General features: G+C 37.1%; 1 protein-coding gene across 7 annotated transcripts in view; it reads left to right on the top strand.

Moving 5' to 3' along the window:
- LOC106873605 (uncharacterized) overlaps positions 1–19768 on the top strand; it is a 50842-nt gene that overhangs the window by 22378 nt on the left and 8696 nt on the right. For 3 of the 7 annotated variants that reach the window (XM_014921044.2, XM_052968527.1, XM_052968528.1), the window contains 9 exons: positions 439–502; positions 2351–2461; positions 4046–4117; positions 6279–6414; positions 9900–10031; positions 11136–11274; positions 12764–12843; positions 14799–14951; positions 18368–18470. In XM_014921044.2, coding sequence (XP_014776530.1) covers positions 439–502; positions 2351–2461; positions 4046–4117; positions 6279–6414; positions 9900–10031; positions 11136–11274; positions 12764–12843; positions 14799–14951; positions 18368–18470 — 990 coding nt within the window. Of the gene's footprint in view, positions 1–438; positions 503–2350; positions 2462–4045; positions 4118–6278; positions 6415–9899; positions 10032–11135; positions 11275–12763; positions 12844–14798; positions 14957–18367; positions 18471–19768 lie in introns of those variants that run through there. The other 4 variants (XM_014921047.2, XM_014921045.2, XM_014921049.2 and 1 more) reach the window with 4 other exon arrangements.

The raw sequence follows: 19768 nt of genomic DNA on the forward strand, positions 1-19768 counted from the left end.
TGTTATATATGTATGTGTGTGTTTGTGTGTCTGTGTTTGTCCCCCCAACATCGCTTGACAACCGATGCTGGTGTGTTTACGTCCCCGTAACTTAGCGGTTCGGCAAAAGAGACCGATAGAATAAGTACTAGGCTTACAAAGAATAAGTCCTGGGTCAATTTGCTCGACTAAAGGCGGTGCTCCAGCATGGCCGCAGTCAAATGACTGAAACAAGTAAAAGAGTAAAAGAGTAAAGAGTATATAGGTAGACAGGTAGACAAACAGACAGACAGACAGACAGATAGACAGATATAGATATATATGTATGCATATTATAAGGTGAATAAAATATAACTTAGGACCAAAATGCAATATTTGTTGATAGCAAGAGTTTAAAATAGTAAGTAGATTAATGAATGAAGATGTTTTCCTGTTTTTATTGTTTTCTATTTATTTTAGTTCGTAGGACATATTTATCTCACTCAAGTATTTCTGGGGAGGAACTTAAAATTAAGGAAAGCGAGTGAGTATTTTTAGATTTGTTGATGCTGTTGTTAGTTACAGATCATTTCTGATTGAGCATTTCTGTTTTGTTTTCCTTGACTTCTCTTCTCCTTTTACTAACTCCATGCATACAACACATTCAGTTTTTGCATTCACTCACACTTGTATACTGCTGTACTTTGATAAAACCTGTCAACACTTACCTTCGTTCATTTGACACATGACTGTTTGTTCAATATCCATTTCCACTCTCTGTTCTCCTCTACTAAAAAACTACATGCTCATCATCATCATCATCTCATAGCCATGCTCCATGCTGACATGGGTTGGATGGTTTGATGGATCCTGTGGGTCCAGGGTCTGCATCGAGCATCTGTGTTTTCTTTGGCATAGTTTCTACATCCGGATGCCCTTCCTACACTGCTTTATCCAGCATCTTCCTGGGTCTCCTGCCTCCAAAGGCAAATGCTGCTACAGCTTGGTACCAATAACGTCACAACTCATTTCTACAGCTGAGCAAACTCAAACAATGTGAAATAAAATGTCTTGTCCAAGAATGCAACATGCATCCCAGTCCGGGTATCAAACTCACTACCACATGGTGGTGTTAAAGTTTACCACCCATGTAGGTCAAGACAGGATTTGAACTCAGAATGCAAGGAGCTGGAACAAATACTGTAAAGCATCTGATTTTCTTAGGGTTCCAGTGGAGTCCGTCATCCCAAATTAGTATTTCTTCACTGATCTCAAAAGGAATAGAAGCAAAGTCGACTTTAACAGCATTTGCACTCTGTTCAGATAAACTCACAACAAACACGAAGACGCATTCTTCTATCCAATGCACAAACAACTCTGTTAATTCCAAGCCTTGATTATCATCATCATCATCGTTTAACGTCCGCTTTCCATGCTAGCATGGGTTGGACGATTTGACTGAGGACTGGTGAAACCGGATGGCAACACCAGCCTCCAATCTGATTGAACATTATTGATAATTCAAACATATTTTGAAATTTTTTTTTAATCCTAACCTCATTTTAGATTAAAAAAAAAAAAAAGAAAACTTATTTAGCTATCATTGTGCTGATCTTCAATCTTATCATCCTTTAATCATCTGATCAGATAACTTGCGTAAATCAATGCAACACTTCCACGCCAGATGTTCCAATTGAGCGATGAGGCATGAATGTCTAGCTTGGGTTTTAATCACATTGGTCTTTTCCCAGCTGAAATATCTCATCTGCACAAAACCAAAAATATAGACGATAGTTGTAGTTCACTAACGGAACTGGTTAATCCTGGCCATTTTTGTTTGTTCTCCATTCATCTGTTCAGCATCCAGTGATATTTGCCCATTGATTCAATAAGTTCATTTGCGAAAACAGTCACTTCCACCATGCAGCATCCTATGATTTTAGCATACCCTGCTTGGGTAGATACATGCTATTTAACCATAGTTGGGATATTGACTAGTGTTTATTACTCCAGGTCAGAGTAAACCTAGAAACAATAGTGCCTAAGAGGTGGTTCCACATTCCTCAAATTCTGAAACTCCTGAACCAGGACCCCACTACCAGATGTAGCTTAAAGTCTTATCCAGAATATTTCAACCTTATAATCCTTACCATACTATGGTCATTACCTCCTCACTATTATCATTATAACAATAATGATGGCCACAACTATTCTAATTGTCACTATTGCTATTACTAACATAGTAACCACTATAAACTTGACAGGAATTATAATTTTTATCACAACCAGTGTAATGACATTTATTTTCAATTAAGGAATAAAAAAGAAGAAGCTCACTAATTGCTTAAGATTGTATCCTATTGTTTTAAATTAACACCGATTTCTGTGGCAGACTGGAAGATCTTAAAGCTCAGTTGGAGAGAATAAGAGCAAAGAAAGTTGAGCTTCTAGATTTACTTAATGAATTGGAAATAAGATTGCGGACGTTAAAAGAGGATTGTCTGTAAGTAGCATTTGATATTTCTTAATTTTATGTAAAAATTATGAGAAAATAAAGCAGAAATATATTCTTTAGGTTCCACATTTATTTATAGAAATTACATTGAAATAATGGAAACAGTAATCTTACTCAATAAATTTTCACTCTTAATATATTTAACAATTTTATGATGGCGAGCTGGCAGAAAGGTTGACTTTGCTTTTCATCCTTTCAGAGTTGATAAAATAAGTACCAGTTAAGTGTTTGGGGGTCAAGGTAATTGACTTAACCCTTCCCCCAAACTTGCTGCCAAAATTTCTAACCAATATATTTAACCATTTTGGTAAAATTCCTCCTAAATAAATTTTAGGTAATTCTTGTACAGACATGATTTTGTGGTGAAGATTTTTGTTTTGCAATCACTTGTGTTCAGGTTTGATAAAATGATCTCATCATCATCGTTTAACGTCCGCTTTCCATGCTAGCATGGGTTGGACGATTTGCCTGAGGACTGGTGAACCAGATGGCTACACCAGGCTCTGATCTCAAGTCTGATAATATGATAAAAAGAACCTCTCTTTGCTCTCACTTGTCTCAACAACCTGCAATGAGGTCATCGCTACTCTCTTTCTCCTGATTAAACCACAGAGAAAAAGAAAAGAAAAAAAGCCCAAATCTTTGTTCAACTTTAAGAAAAGATATTGGTTTCAAATTTTGGTACAACACCAGTAATTTCAGAGAGGAATAAGTCAATTACATTGACCCCAGTGCTCAACCTGTACTTATTTTATTGACCCCGAAAGGATGAAAGGCAAAGTTGACCCTGGCGGAATTTGAACTCTGAATGTAAAGTTGGAAGAAATACCACAAAGCATTTTTGTTCTGGGGCGGTAACAATTCTGTCAGCACACTGCCTTACTTTACAAAAAGATATTACATGTGATATTTTGTTTCTATTGCTACAGTAATGACTGTATTTCAAGCTTCATAATTATCTTACTATATTTTATACCATGTGTATCCATGTGTATCTTAAGACACAAAAGGATTGGTGGCAAGAAAGACATCTGGATAGAATATTGTTTTTGAAGAACTGTCAACCCATGCTAACATGGAAAAGTGCGATGACACTACTGCTTGCTGGTATCGATGTTTATTCTATGACATGAATTATCATAAGACTAAATCTCAATTACAGTTAATTATAAATCCAAATCCAAATGAAAATAACTGAAATAGGTTATATGTACTTTTGAAATTACCTTTCTGGTAAAGGTGTAGAGAATAGATAAAAAGTTGTGGAGAACAGATATCATGAGAGATAATATTATTGATCTGTAGTGATAGAAATTAAACTTTAAAGAAGGCAGCAAAGAAAATGGCTTTATGTATTCTGGAAGGATATGTGCTGAGCCTTATTTCTGGCATTGAATTAAAAGAGAATGTATTCTGTGGTGTTTGTTCTGTTATGTCATAGAATCAAAGATTATATTTTGGACTTGTTCTGGACACAAGATCTACTTACATTTTATGTTAAAGTTGATATTATTTCATATACAATTAAATTCCAAGTTAATTAGTTTACTTTTTGTTTGTTTTAATCTTCAGAAAGAGAGTTGAAGAATTGGAGGATTTTATTAACGAATACACTGAAAGACTAGCATTACTAGAAGAGAGTGTGTAAGTCATTTAGTTGTAAGAAAATATGATTTCAGATGTGGACCTTAAGTAACAAATTTTGAGGGGAGGGTGGGGTGCACAGTTACAACTGTATCAATCCATGCCTTTGATTGGTATTTATTTAAAAATGAAAAGTAGTTAACCCCTAAGAAATTTGAACTCAGAACATAAATGGAGGAAACACAAAACTGGATAATATTCTGTCTGGTGCTGCACTAATTCTGCCAGTACCTTGCTTTTAACACTTTAATACAGAAAATCATGATGTTGCAGAAGATAAGTGTGTCAGCATGGATGATGGTTCACATGCTGTTAGTGATTCTGCAAAGAAAGAGGCCTGGAAATACTGTTATGAAAGGCTGCTGAATGTTGAGAATGCATGGGAAGAGAATCTGTCTAATGCGAACTCAACTGAGGGACCAGCGATCCGAATTGACAGTAGCTTTGGTAGATAAAGTAATTAAGGATATGAAGACAGTGAAAGTCCTCGGCCCATCAGGAATCACTACTGAGATGCTTAAAATATCTGGTGGAGTGGGATATGGCCTAGTCAGGTTGTCCACGAAGGAGTCATACCCAATAACTGGTGTAATACTGCTACAAAGTTCAAGCAGTCAACTGCTACGAAGTTCAAGATGAATCCTAAGACAGCCTCTCCCTCAGAGTGAAAGGCAGACTGTATGATGCCTGTGTATGTACAGCTATGCTACATAGCAGTGAAACAAAGGCTGTGACTACATTAGACTTGCAAAGGCTTGAAAGAAATGAAGCCAGCATGTTTTGCTGGACGGGTAATGTCAGTGTGCACATATGAAAGAGTGTAAATGATTTAAGAGGAAAACTGGGTATATGAGGCAACAGATACTGTGTGCAAGAGAGGAGACTGCACTAGTATGGTCTTGTGATTGATATGGATGAGGACAGCTGCTTACAAAAGTACCAATCTCTAATTATGGAGGGAACCTGTGGAAGAGGTAGCCTCAAGAACACATGGGATAAAGAGGCAAGAAAGGATCTTGAGATGCTGGGCCTTATTGAGGAAATGACAAGGGACTGAGAGTTCTGGTGATTTGCTGTACTTGAGTAGACATGTCAAGCTTTGTAAAACCGTGGCCATCCATACATACAGGCATGCCTTTGTGGCTGTGCTTCAACTCCCTCTCCCAGCTGAGAGGTCTTTGTCTGGCAGATGCTGGCACCATGTAAATTGCACTTGTGTCAGTGACATGGAGAATGCAGTCATGCTAGTGGCATGTAGAAAGCGTCCACCACACTCTTTAAAGTGGTTGGAACCTATAGAATAAGAACCAGGCTTAAAAAATAAGTACTGGTGTTGATTTGTTTGACTAAATCCTTCATGGCTGCAGTCCAATAACTGAAACAAGAGAAAAATAAAAGATAAGCTAGCAATTGTTTATAATCTTTATTAAGTCTCTTTTTTAATATCAATTCCTCCCACCACCTGCATATCCAATCTTCCTTCTCCCGAATGTTGATCCTCCAAAATTCCCTATCAGCCCATGTTTTATCTGCAATCATCAACTTGTAACTATTCAAGATAAACATTAACCTCATAGAACTCAATAGTTATTTAGGGCCTTCACCTGTCCTGAAGGACTTGTGAGTTCAACCTCTTCTGCTAGATTAAATCAATTCCTTCTTTCCATCTTTTCCATAAACTATTCCTGAGAGGGTTGTGAGGCACCCCTTCCATAGAGTACTCTCAGAAGCAACCACCATTACACTTTTTGGCTCAATTCCCAAACATGACCAAATGATGTTATAAATATTATCCAATCACATAATTCTTGGTTTACCCCTAGGTCTCCTGTTGATTGGCTCAACTTGAAGAGTTTGTCTTGCAATTCTTTCCTATGACATTCTAACCATATGTCTGTAGTACTGTGGTCTCTCTGTGTAGAAGTAGTAGCTCGATCTGGAGAGACTCTCTGACCTCTGACCTATGCACCTTGTCAAGAGAACCTGAAATCACATGGTTGTAATGCAAGCTTCTTAACCACATTAAGAAATGTCCTTACATGTTGTCGTTTAATCATAAGGTCATCTCTAATTGAGCAGACCTACATTATTTAAAAAAAAGAAAACAAAATATTCTTATGATTTGTATGTCTACAATATTTAGAACAAACTCTTATTTCAGACAATCACTTGAAGATAAGAAAAGGGATTTAGCATTGGAATTAAGGCTGCTGCATGAACATCAAGAATATTTTCGAAAATCTTTACAAGCAGAAGCAGACAGAAGATTGCAATATTACAGAGAAAACAAACTCAAAGTAAGATTTTTTTAAAGACATGCTCATAAAAATAACCAAGTCCTAACTAGAGCTATCTCCAGTTAATGTTAGTTGACACTTCCTTGGTCTACTCATGCTTCTTTCTGTCTACAGTTACCTGCCAATAATATCTAATTCTATTGATTAACAGTACTCTATTTTATGTAGGTGCAGTATGACCAGATGGCTTAGAAGTATGCTTTACAATTGTGAGGCTAGGGTTCCAATTCTGCTGGTTGACTTCTTGGGCAAGTGTCATTTCCCATATAACCTTGAGTTGACTCCCACCTTGTAAGTGAAATTTTTTACATGGAACAGGAGGGAGAGGGTGAGACCAGTGGTACTCAGGCTCTTAACCTGTTAGATTTTCCTCTTTCAATAATCAAATATGAACGTTTCTTTTGACTCAATTCCATTCTTATGTCTGCTGAAAATGTTATTAATTCCAGCTGTTTTTTGGCATTGTTAACATTTTTAGCATAAATCTTGAGATCATCTACAAAGAAATTATGGATTACATTAATATCTCTAGCAGTTGCAGACCCTAGCATGTAGCCATTAAATTTTTGTAGCAGGAATGATAATGGATTTAACACTAAAATGAATAAAATTACAGAAAGTCTATCTGCTTAGAATATTCCCTTTGAAATATTTATAATATTAGAGGCAATCGTTATGCTCTCAGTTCTAACTAAGTTACCTCACTCGAATGATTTTCTTACGTGCCACCAGCACAAGTGCTAGAAGGCAACGCTGGTAACGATTACGCTCAAATGGTGCTATTTACGGGCCACTAGCATAGAAGCCAGACAGCTGCACTGTTATTCTATTTACATTTATTTGTAGTAAAAATTTGATCCTGTCTCTTTCACATTATTGTCACCCTTTTTATGTTAACCAAAAGAAAGAAGTATATTCTTTGTTTATATATAACATGCAGTTATATTATGAAATACTGTTACATACAAAATGAAAGTGAAAAGGAAGCAAGCTGATATACAGATATATGTAATAGCAATGTAATCTTAGCATTACTTTAGTATTACCTATGTTAAAGTAATGTGTATACATTATTTTAACTAACCCTAACCCTATAAATATTCTTCAGATAGTGTAAGTTCTGATTATATCCGAATTTCTTGTGAAAAAATGTTTTGGGGAGAATGGGGAGAAAAGATTCAGAAAATTCACACAGGTCTGCTTTGTTTCCTCATAACGTTCATAAAAATGGGTACTATGAAATGAAAGTTTTAACGAATGCCTTTCAGAGTGTGCAGGTTCCAATTATATTGGAATTTATTCTGGAAATAAGAATTGGTAGGATGGCACACATACATATTGACACACATCACATATTTGGGAAAATTACTATTTGCAAATTTCTCAATGAAAAATATTCAGCAACAGTACTCTAGAGTGAAGATTATTTGTCAACATAACATGGCAGTCCTGGTTTAGGATGTATGTTGCTGACACAGATCATATTGAATAGCTAGCTGGAGACGATGTTTCCTGGGGCTAAATTACAGCAACATTCGTCCTAAATTAGGACTGCCATGTTATGTTGGCAAATAATCTTCAATCACATATTTTTTTGAAAAAAATTATTTCACAACAAAATATGTAATATCGGAATCTACATCGTCTGAAGTGTAGCTGTAGAAAATTTCATTTGAAAAATATCCACTTTTCTTAAAGTTATGAAGAAAGAAAGTCATTGGGACACATATATGTAGGTAAGCTGAAGCTAACTTTGACCAGGACACTTGGTTACATCATTACTTGGGAATGTAGGGGGTAGTAAAACTTTGAAGAACACATTGAGGCAAGTGAAATCGAAATCAAACTAAATTTGTAGACTGGCACCCATGCCAATGTCTCTTTCATTGAACACTAAACTTGGCTTGCGAAGACCTGTTGGGGCAAGCGAAAGCAAAATCGTGATGGCACCTGTACCAGTGGAGCACTAAGAGCACCGTCCGTGCCAGTGGCACGTGAAAAGATGTTCGAGTGAGATCGTTGCCAGTGCCGCTGGACTGGCTCCTGTGCAGGTGGCATGTAAAATACACCATTTCGAGCATGGCCGTTGCCAGTACCTCCTGACTGGTCTTCGTGCCGGTGGCACGTAAAAGCACCCACTACACTCTCGGAGTGGTTGGTGTTAGGAAGAGCATCCAGCTGTAGAAACTCTACCAAATCAGATTGGAGCCTGGTGTAGCCATCTGGTTCACCAGTCCTCAGTCAAATCGTCCAATCTATGCTAGCATGGAAAGTGGACGTTAAACGGTGATGATGATGATGATGATTGTAGATAATCCTTTCATTTACATTTCTGGTTTTTGAAGGAAACATGCACACACACTCACACACTCACACACACACACACACAAACATACATACATCCATGTGTACGATGATCAGCTTGCAGTTCCTGTCTGCTAAATCTGTTCACAAGCTTTTTTAATTGGCCTGAAATTTTAGTAGAAGATACATGTCCAGGGTGCCTCACAGTGAGACTGAACCCAAGACCACATGGTTGTGAAGCAAACTTCTTAACCACACAGCTGTGCCCAACACCTATGGCATATTTTTCAAATGGGTGGCCATCACCTAATAAAACTCATGTCTATTCTAAAGAAAACTGCAGAATGTTGATGCAATGTGAAATGTTAAGCGTTCACCGAAATGGACAAGGTGATGGTTGTATGTCAGGAAGAGATAAAAGAAAGAATTAGCAGTTTTCAACAAATGATAGAATTTATAGGTTTAAGAAAGAGCTGTCTCATTATGAGAAAGCCTAATTAGGTTCAATTAATTTGTCTGGAACCTAACCATAAGCAATAGGAAGTGAACTGACCTAGAAATTTGTGTTGCATAATTTATCAAAGCCTTTGCTAATATTGATTTGACAGTCTTGCAGACTTTTATGCAGTTAAAGACTTTTGCTGTGATACAGGAAAATAAATGTTCAAAACTTATTGAAGCCATATTGATATCAACTATGAGAGGAATATAATTCAAATTGCAGGAGGCAATATTTTGTAATTGAATTCATTATGTTGAACAGTTTGGTGATAAAAATATAATGATAATAATTTATTTTTATAATTTTGGGACCTTTACAGGCTCTCTCAGACTGATGTGATTGATGGGAATGTTGTTGATGTGGCTGATGTGATTAATGTTGTTCATGTTGTTGATTAGGCTGACATCATTGCTTTTGTTGATATGATTGATGTGGTTAATGTGATTGATTATTAAATTTAAATAAAAAAGAAGTCAGAGAGATGTTCAACTAGATTGTCTTGTAATTCATTGTTTACGCTTAAAGGATTAATTCTTAAAATGAAAACTGAAGACTATACTAAGATTCAAATCTCACATTTTAGGTTTGAGTTTAAGAATATAGAAAACATAGTTCACAAGGGGGGAATTAGTGACAGGGTGATGTTTCTAAATTTCCAAATTTCTAATTACATCTTCAGGCTAGACGGATTCAACAGGAAGCCCTTAGTATGAATGCACTTATCGACAAGTTAGGAGAAGAAATAAAGATGATTAAAATCGAATTTAAAAAGACACTTAAAGCATCAGAGGAACAAATTAAAGAACAACAGGTAAGTAAATGAACCTGATTTAAACAACGGAATAGTGGCTGCCCGTATGTGAATATTGTAGGATGTTAAATCTAAATAGTCTCATCATAACAGGTAGAGAACAAAAAACAAATCAAATATAAAAACAGTTGGGTCATTAGCAATTCATTTCTTTTGCAAGGGAGAAAATCATCTTGTTCAATGAGGTAAGTTTGTTCAGCAGATTGGGTAGCTGTAACAAAGCTTTTCCATTCTTCTTGAAAAAGTTTTGCCTTGATGTCAAGATTTTGACGGTTTTAAATATTACCTGGGCAGATTTCCTCTACAGTCCAGTCCAATATCCCAAATGTTGGCACCATTACTTTACAGTAAAAGCATTATGGGATATTATTTTGTTGTAAGAAGAAAGCTCTAGCAGATAAATAATATAAAAATCTGGTGTAAAACATTTCTGTAACTTTTAGTTCACAGCACTTTTGTGTGATATATTTTTGTCACTTAAGAGGCATTAATAGCATTTATTGATAAACAAAGGAGATAAGAGATAAACCTAATCTGAGGAGATGGATTGGCAGGTTCTCTGTTGTATAAACAGCATCAGGGTCACTTAACAACTGAAAGATACAGGATTCAAATCCTGTCAGTGAGTCATTTGTTCTTTTCTGATCCCTAAATTTATGCCGTTAATGTTACATATGTGTGTGACTGTGCATGCACCTGTGTGCATGCGCACATACGCATGCACACACACACACACACACACACACAAACAATATATATCATTTTGTTTTGGGATTTGGTTTGCAAGATTCTTTATGTGAGTTCGTGTGTTGAAGCATATTCTGTTGTGTCTGGGGAGAATCATTCTCCTTTTGTGCCTTATAATTTAACACACTCACCGGTGAAATTTCCACTTATTCCTTATTTTTATTTTCCTAAAATTTTTGTTGCGTCTTGCAACCTTTTCAATAGAGTCAAGATGCAACGAAAATTTTAGGAAAATAAAAATAAGGAATAAGTGGAAATTTCACCGGTGAGTGTGTTAAATTATAACGCACAAAAGGAGAATGACTCTCCCCAGACACAACAGAATATATATCATATTTTATCATATATTAAATGCAGGCTGGTGTTGATCAAGTTGAAGAGAACAAAGCACGAATAACGAAGGTTGTATTGAAACGAATTCCTAATTTCAAACGCCTCCAGGTCAAACACTATAAAGTAGAAAAAATATATAACACAGAAACAAAAATGTTTTCATGTAAGTAGGAATTTCTGCCCACTTTTCATGCAACAATCAAAACAATTCATCTTTAGATTTAGATTTCTGTCAAGTTTTTCGTATAGCTCTATCTAGTATGCGCCAAGGATTTTCAATTGGGTTCATGTCAGGAGATTCGCTTGGCCAAGGAAGCTTTTTGATCCCATTTTTAGTCAGCCATTCTTGATTCCTTTTCACTGTGTGGCATGGAGCCCCATCATGAATAAAAACTCATTTTTTGTTATGTTATCGGGTGAATACATCGGAAGTAGTCCGTGCATAAGTATTTTGATGTATTTTTCAAAGTTTATGGTTCCAACTCATTCGATTAGCTCAGAAGTACCATTACTGTTGACAGTTCCATATACCATTACAGAGATACCACCATGTTTCACAGTTGGTTGGAGTCGTTTCAAATCAAATTCTTGATTGGGAAGCCTCCAGACCCAAACACGTCCACTGTCTGAAAATAATGCAAATCTGGATTCATCTGAGAAAATCACTCTATCCCAAAATGAACTGGATTTTTATGACATCTCCTTAGCCCATTTCTTTCTTTTCATGATATTAATTGGTTGAAGGAGAGGTTTTCTTCTAATTGGTCATCCATAATACCCAAGCTTATGCAGATATGTAACACATGTTCTTGGACTAACTTCTAGCTGTTTTGCAATGTCAGAAGCCTTAGAACGGAGTTCGTTTTCCACAATTCTCTTCAAACGGTGAAGCTTCCTTTCCGAGGGCCCAGGTCAGCTGAGACGAGAATCTGTTGATTCGTTTCCTTTGCTTTTGAATTGCACCATAATTCTATTAACAGTAGCAAGAGGAATTTGAAGATTTTCGGCAATTTTCCGTTGGTTAAGACCAGCCTCAGATTGCCCAACAATACGACCTCGTTGAAAATCTGACAGCTCTGCTGAATTTTTTTGTGCATGGCATGGTTACTCTTTGCAAATGTTTAATATAATGGCACCTGGAATGAAAAATAATAATTACATTGTAAATTCTACACCGCTGAAAACATATTAAGATGCTTAGATCAGAAATTTTGAAAATTAAGGTGTTTATTTACTTCCTGCATGTCTGTGTATGTATGTACCTACCTACCTACATACTTACATACATACTCACCCACCTATCCACTCTCCTCCTCATCGTCTTCTTTCTCATCATTGTCATCCTCGTCCTTCTTGTCTTCTTCCTCTTTGTCATCATTGTCATCATGTCATCATCATCATCATCATCATCATCATCATCATCATCATTTTAATGTCCACTTTTCCAAGTTGATGATATATGAAGAGTTTCAATAAAGTTTCTGTCTATTAAAATTTCAACCATAAAGTACTGGTTAACTGAAGCCTATAGAAGAAAACACTTTCCCAAGGTGCCATGCAGAGGAATGAAACTAGAGGCCATGTGAAAGCCTTCTTAGTTTAGATAATTCTACATTTGCCTGTCAAAGTTAAGTTTCTTGTTTCTCTTGTAGACATAAATCAGAAAGAAGCAATTATAGATGATGAAGTAAGATTTGCCACAAAAAATCTTGAAAGTAGAAAAAAGAAATTGGTATTTACTTTATTTTAAATATTCTTCTCTTCATAGTTGTGTGACTTAGCAAATCGTATACATGTCTGTCTACTTTTATTTGATTTTGTCAATGTGTTATTGTTGTTGTTGTTCACTCTCATATCTCATCAAAGACACTCCAACGCTGACCATTTTCCCTTTTTTTCCCCAGTAAGGAATCTTAGGCCTTATTAATCAATGTATTCTTTTCTAAGATGGTCGGGTGTAACTTGAAGTAATTTGTGGCTGTTATTTCTAGCAGGTCAAGCAGCCATGTAGAGGTTTTCTTATTGATTTGTTGTACCTCTACCAAATTCCACTTGCAAGGCATTGATCAACCTGAAACTACTGTAGAAGCCATAGCGTAACTAGAGTCCGTGCCCCCCCTGCCCGTCCCCACATATACAGACTTATACAGCAGGTCTAAGAATGTCCCCTATCAATAAAAACATCACCAGGGACAGACTCCTCCTCCTCCTCCTCCACTACTGTGTAGAAGACAACTCACAACAGGATCGACACCAGAAACATGTGGCTGGAAACTTTTCACCCACGGCTTTGCCTGCTTCTGTTTATATCAAAGTGTTTGTGTGTGAGAGAGTTCATGTGACTTTCTTTTATTCTTTTACTTGTTTCAGTCATTTGACTGTGGCCATGCTGGAGCACCGCCTTTTGTAGTCGAACAAATCGACCCCAGGACTTATTCTTTTGTAAGCCTAGTACTTATTCTACCGGTCTCTTTTGCTGAACCGCTAAGTTACAGGGACATAAACACACCAACATCGGTTGTCAAGCGATGGTGAGGGGACAAACACACACACACACAAACACACACACACACACACACACACACACATACACACACACATATACGATGGGCTTTTTTCAGTTTCCATCTACCAAATTCACTTGCAAGGCTTTGGTTTGCCTGAGGCTATAGTAGAAGATACTTGCTCAAGGTGCCATGCCGTGGGGCTGAACCTGGAACCATGTGGTTGGTAAGCAAGTTATTTACCACACAGCCACTCCTGCACCTATGACTGTATGAATTTGTGGCTTTGTTTGCTGTGTGTATTTTATGAATGAATCTAGATTAACCCTTTAGCATTCAAGCTTGTTCTGTTAAATGTATTGCTTGTTTATTCACATTGTTTTGAGTTAATCCCACATTCTCTCATTGATCAAGATTTCAATGATGTGATTGCTTCTTTTTAGAATGACATTGTAATGTAGGTGTGGACAGCCAGATCTGGCTGGTTTGAACATAAGACAGGTAGAATATTTCGGCTGGACATGGCCAGTTTAAATACTAAAAGGTTAAAATTTACTTGGTTGTTGTTGTTGTTTTTAGTGTTAGCATAAAGGCTTCCTCATTGGCTCGGATTCTCTTCTCATAAAATGTATCTTGATGAACTTTCATATTTTAAGCATAACTAACCAAATTTTAACCATTGAATTCCATTCACAAGGCTTTGATTGACCTGAATCTTTGGTAGAAGACATTTGCCCAGTATTGTGCTGTGGGACACAAGTGGGTCTTTAAGCTAAATCTTTGGTGACAAAACATTGCTAAAAAATTATTCTTATTGCCAACTAATTTGTAGGGAATGAGTACAGTTGATTGAATTGCCCTGTGTTTTGTTGAGAAAATACAAAGTTGACTCTTTTATAGGCTTTGAATTAAGAAATGGAAGAAAAAATATTGCGACTGAAGTCAGAATTAAAATTTAAAATGTTTTTAATTTCATTCAAATACAGTAATGCTTTTTGTTGGGCCCTCTGCCAATTCTGCCATCTGTTGCCCTTTTTAACAAGAATAATATATTTCAGAATCATGAAATACTAGGTTTTGTTACATTTTCTATTTGTTTGAGAGTTAAAGTGTTGCCTTCATTGCATAGATTATGATTAAGAAGAGATGATGTTAATGCTCTGATTTTTTCTTATTTGTTCAGGCTCAATGGAATGCAAGAATTGAAAGTAACCGTAGGGCTTATATTAAAGCTTTAATTGTTAACGCTAACAAGATAGAATGTATTGAAGAGACTATATATGGCGAGTTAAATAAAATTCGTGCCATAATTTTAAACAATTGTCAACTTAAAGAGGCAAGTATTTGGAAGGAAGATTCATTAATTTTAACTTTGAGGCACAAACGTATTCTACTAACTTAAAATTTACCCTTGACAGTCTATAGAAAATTAGTCTAAAAAATTAATGATAGCATGAAACTGCAGATGATTGTGGTAGCAGTGGTCATGCTGTTATTGCTGATGGTGGTGATATTGGTAGCAGCAGCAACTACTAAATACTTAGGAAGTCTTTCAAATGCAAGAACTTATTGCTAACTACATTTGTGCATTTGCTACATACAAAGTTTCTCTTCTCAGTCAGCCTGGTTGTAATCCCGTTGCATCTCTTATGCACCCAAAACTTACATTTGATAAACAGCAGAATTTCTACCCTCTCCCTTTCTTCATATTGAGAATGACTATCTTCCTCGGGGACTGCAATATTTGATCACCATCATCAACTAACCAGGTGAGGGATGAACTCCACTTCACTAACCGATCCTTGATTTGCTACAGAAGAACGGTGAAAGGTTTTTCTTCTTCAGACACTATGTATAACCAGATAATCTTTATGTACAGCCACATTGAATAATAAAAGCATAAAATTATTGTATTCTTGTATGTCAATGATCTGGTTCCCATAGTTTAATTGGTCAAAGATTTTAGAAAAAAATTCCAAACATAGAATCAAGATGCCTGAAAGTAAACCTAGTAAAGGATACAGTTTTAGTTAACTGGTAAGAAGACAGATCTCTAGTGCCACTAAGAAAATGGCCATGCTCCGTAAGCTGAAAAGGAGTAAATAGAAATTCTGTTCAGTGGACCGATTGTAAAGTATGGGTGTGCAAAATGGAAAATGGGATCAGAGGCAAGCTGACAAAGAAAACAGATTTCATATGTAGGAAAAGACACAGTAATTAACAGTAAGTGTACTCATGAAATGAATTCTTAAATGGAAAGCTTCCTTGGAGTTGTTGATTAAGTGACATAATTAGCAGTAACGATGGAAGAGATGGGGGACGCGAGGTGGTGGTGAGTGAAATGCGTAATTTAAAAAAAAACTTTTTCCTTTTATTACTTTGCTCATCTATAACACTTTTACATGATCAGTTGAAAGGAAAGGTGAAAGAGAAAGGAAAGAGAAAAAGAGGGTAAGATGAAGAGAGAGAGAGAGAGAGAGAGAGAGAGAGAGAGAGAGAGAGAGAGAGAGAGAGAGAGAGAGAGGAGTGCTGTGTATTGAGTCTATAAAATTGTGCATAAAGTAGATAAAGCATATCTGTAAAGTGCATTAAGTAATCCCCGTATTTCAGTTTGCTTCCCTTTTCGATGGCCAGCAGGTGAGTGACTCTCTTTTGATCCGGACACAACACAGGCCACGCTTTCAGGATTTACGGATAAACTTTTCAGAAATAACCCAGATAAGTTTACCATTAGTTCCGTGAGATATTCACGGGTCCTGCTAGTTACTTATTATTGAGACCATCACTCCCAGTTGCTTACCATCTTCCATCTCCATTCCTATCCATCACTCTCTCCTTCATGTTACTCCCTCCTCTTTAACCCTAACAAGCCATGTTCCTGCTATAGTAGGAATAGCATAGATGTAATCTCTGCTGGATTTCCACTAAAGCAGTGATGAACAACATATGCAGAAAAAGAAGATAAGACGCTAAAACTAGACAACTGATCCCATTGCAGTTTTGTAGTCAAGTGTGTTTATGACTCATTGTTAAAGGCCTCATTCATAGCTTTTGTTTGTAATTGAAAAAAATGACTGATTTTGTGATGAAATGAGCATGTGATGTACCCAGCATTTTGTCTTGTAAACAAGCAAAGCCTAGACTCTTTGCAGTTGAGGAAATTATTGATGATATTTATTCTTTGGACAAAGTGTTTACACTTGTGCTAACACTAAGAGTGACTCAGACAATCAAACTGGTGAAAGTGATGAGGAAAGTAGCAATTCAGGTGAACAAATACAGTGTGATAGACCTATTATTGTCATTCTGAATCTTTTTGTGATTCTGTCCATTAGTTTGTCTGCAGTTGTTACTCTTGAGCAACTATTTATTTTTTGGCTCAGGAGCCCAAATGGAGGAGACACAGGGGCCCAGGTCTGAGAGGATTAAAGAGGACATTTACAGCCATCAATCCCTCTCACCCTCCATACTCCTTCCACTTCTATCACTCTGTTTCGCTCTCACCACTCTCCATATCCATCATGTCACTTATGCTGTTTCTATTCAACCTTCTTACCAACAATTGTTATGTAGCAGTCTGTCACTCCCCGACACTAGTATCTATCATCCTGTTGCTCACATCACTCTCATTCTTCCATTCTTCCACTCTTTTGCTTGGGCCCTTTTCCCACCCAGTTATGTGATAAAAATAAAACAAATGTATGGATGTAATAAAGAAAAATGTGAGCTCTTTTTAGTCTTGCCAAGTATGAGACAATCCTTTGAAAGAGGTAAATGAATGAATGGAAAGAAGTGAGGGTTGAGAGAATTGTTTAGCATTGTCAGGGAGACAACATAACCTTCCTTGTGATGGTGTCATGGTAGAATATATCCAGAACACACTGTAAAGTGGTTGGCAAATGAACAGAGACAATAGGACAGTGAGGGCTTTTTAGTTTTGCTGGTGACATGTTAACCTCCCTCAAGCTGGTGTGATGTGAAAATGTACCCAATGTGCTTTATAAAGAGGGTGGCAACACAAAGGACAATCAGCTATAAAAACCACAACAGAAATTTAATAAGTACAAATGCGAAATTGTCCTCAGACTATTTGGCAGTGATGCCAAATAAAAATTGATCCATGCTAGTATAGTAAAGTGCATCACCATCACCATCACCATCAGCATCAGCATCAGCATCAGCATCACTGCAGCTGCTGCTGCTATCGCTGCCATCATCCCCAATGCCATCATTTGATGCTGGCAGGGTTTGGATGGTTTGACAGGAGCTGGCAAGTGAGAAGAAGGCACCAAGATCTCCTGTCTGCTTTAACATGATTTCTATGACTGGATGTCCTTCCTAACACCAGCCACTTTACTGAATGTACTGGATGCTTTTTATGTGGTTCCAGTTCCAGGCAGATCCCAAGTAACTTGGAAGACGAGCCCTCCCAGCTGGAGGTAAGGGGGAAGGAGAGTAGTATTTAGTGGGGTGACTTTTACTTGGTGATAAGAGGTTGATAGAGAGTATGATAGAGAGGGACAGAGACAAGTGTCTTGTTGTAGATGTGATACCTGGCTAGGAAAAAGAGAGAAGAGAGAGGAGAGAGAGAGGGAAGAGGAGGAGAGAGACATGAGAGGAAAGAAAGAGAAGAAAGATGGGTGAAAGAGGAGTCAGTGAAGAAGATGTGTCAGGGGTGTGCCCCCAAGCTGCAAAGTGGTGCATGTAAACTGATGATAGTGATGATGATGATTGATTTGTATCTAATCACAGGCTTTGGAAGCGAAAGAAAGTATTTGCGATTTCTGGCAGAAACGACTTGACAATGTAGAAGAGCAGGTGAGACAGCTACGGGAACAGGAGAATGAACTTAAAGGTAAGCTTAAGATGTCTTACCAACCATTATTGGGAGAAAAGGCCCTGCCTATGGTCCTTATATAGGACAGCCTGAAACTGGTAGAAAGGTGAAAAAAGGAAGAAACCACGACACTGATCCAAATACTTCTGATGGAGTAAACTTGATTAAAAGCTCCCAAGTACCAGATGACAAGAATCCTTTCTACTACAGGTTCAAGGCTTGAAATTTGGGAGGAGTAGCTTAGTTGATTACATTGACCCCCCCGTACTTAAAAATGATATCTGTTTCATCAACCTGGAAGGATGAAATGGGAAGTCAATATTAGCAGAGTTTGAACTCAGATTGCAAAAGATGGGTGAAATACCACAAAACATTTTGTTTGATGTATTAACGATTAGGCCAGCTTGCTGCCTTGTCCAGGTGTTAAGAACAGGTGTTAAGAACAGGTGTTCTAAGTATGCCTGATAACATTTTACTTACCAGAGCATGTTACACACACATGCACACACTCATGCATGCATGTATGTATGTATGCACACACACACACACACACAAATATAAGCATAAACATATAGTTTATTTATAACTGGGAAGCTATGTTAGTTACTCAAGTAGTTGGAATTTCAATCAAAAGCATCTCCCAATATTGCAGAATTCAGCTGATTTGATAAGTTTTTGTTTTGACTAAAATTTTCAGTTTTTCAGATTTTCAGCTGCCACATTTGAAGATATAAAAATAATAAAAATATTCAAAACAGAAATTTCTCTAATCTCCTGTCTTTTAACTCTTTTATCAAATACTTTCCTCTATCAAGATACAACGACACAGTGTCAGCTGCAAGCTGGTTGATGTAAAACAACATTTGTTGTATTGTAAAATTACCATCACAAGATAAAAGGAACAGTATATCGAACCAGGTGATACGCGAAGGAGTCATACCCAATGACTGGTGTAGCAGCATCATAGTCAACTGCTACAAAGGTAAAGGTGACGCTTTAGATACAAATAATTACAGAGGCATCAAGCTGTTAGATCAGGTTATGAAAGTTATAGAGAGGGTCATAGCCCAACTAATTAGGGAGCGAATCAATTTAGATGAGATGCAGTTTGGGTTCGTGCCAGGTAAAAGCACTACTGATGCCTTATTTCTAGTGAGACAGTTGCAGGAGAAATACCTAGCTAAGGATAAACCTCTGTACCTGGCTTTCATTGACATGGAGAAAGCCTTTGACAGGGTCCCCCGATCCCTTATCTGGTGGTCAATGAGGAAACTTGGGATAGAAGAATGGTTAGTAAGAGCTGTGCGAGCCATGTA

This window comes from Octopus bimaculoides, chromosome 6 (assembly GCF_001194135.2).
Source record: "Octopus bimaculoides isolate UCB-OBI-ISO-001 chromosome 6, ASM119413v2, whole genome shotgun sequence".
Taxonomy (NCBI): Eukaryota; Metazoa; Mollusca; class Cephalopoda; order Octopoda; family Octopodidae; genus Octopus; species Octopus bimaculoides.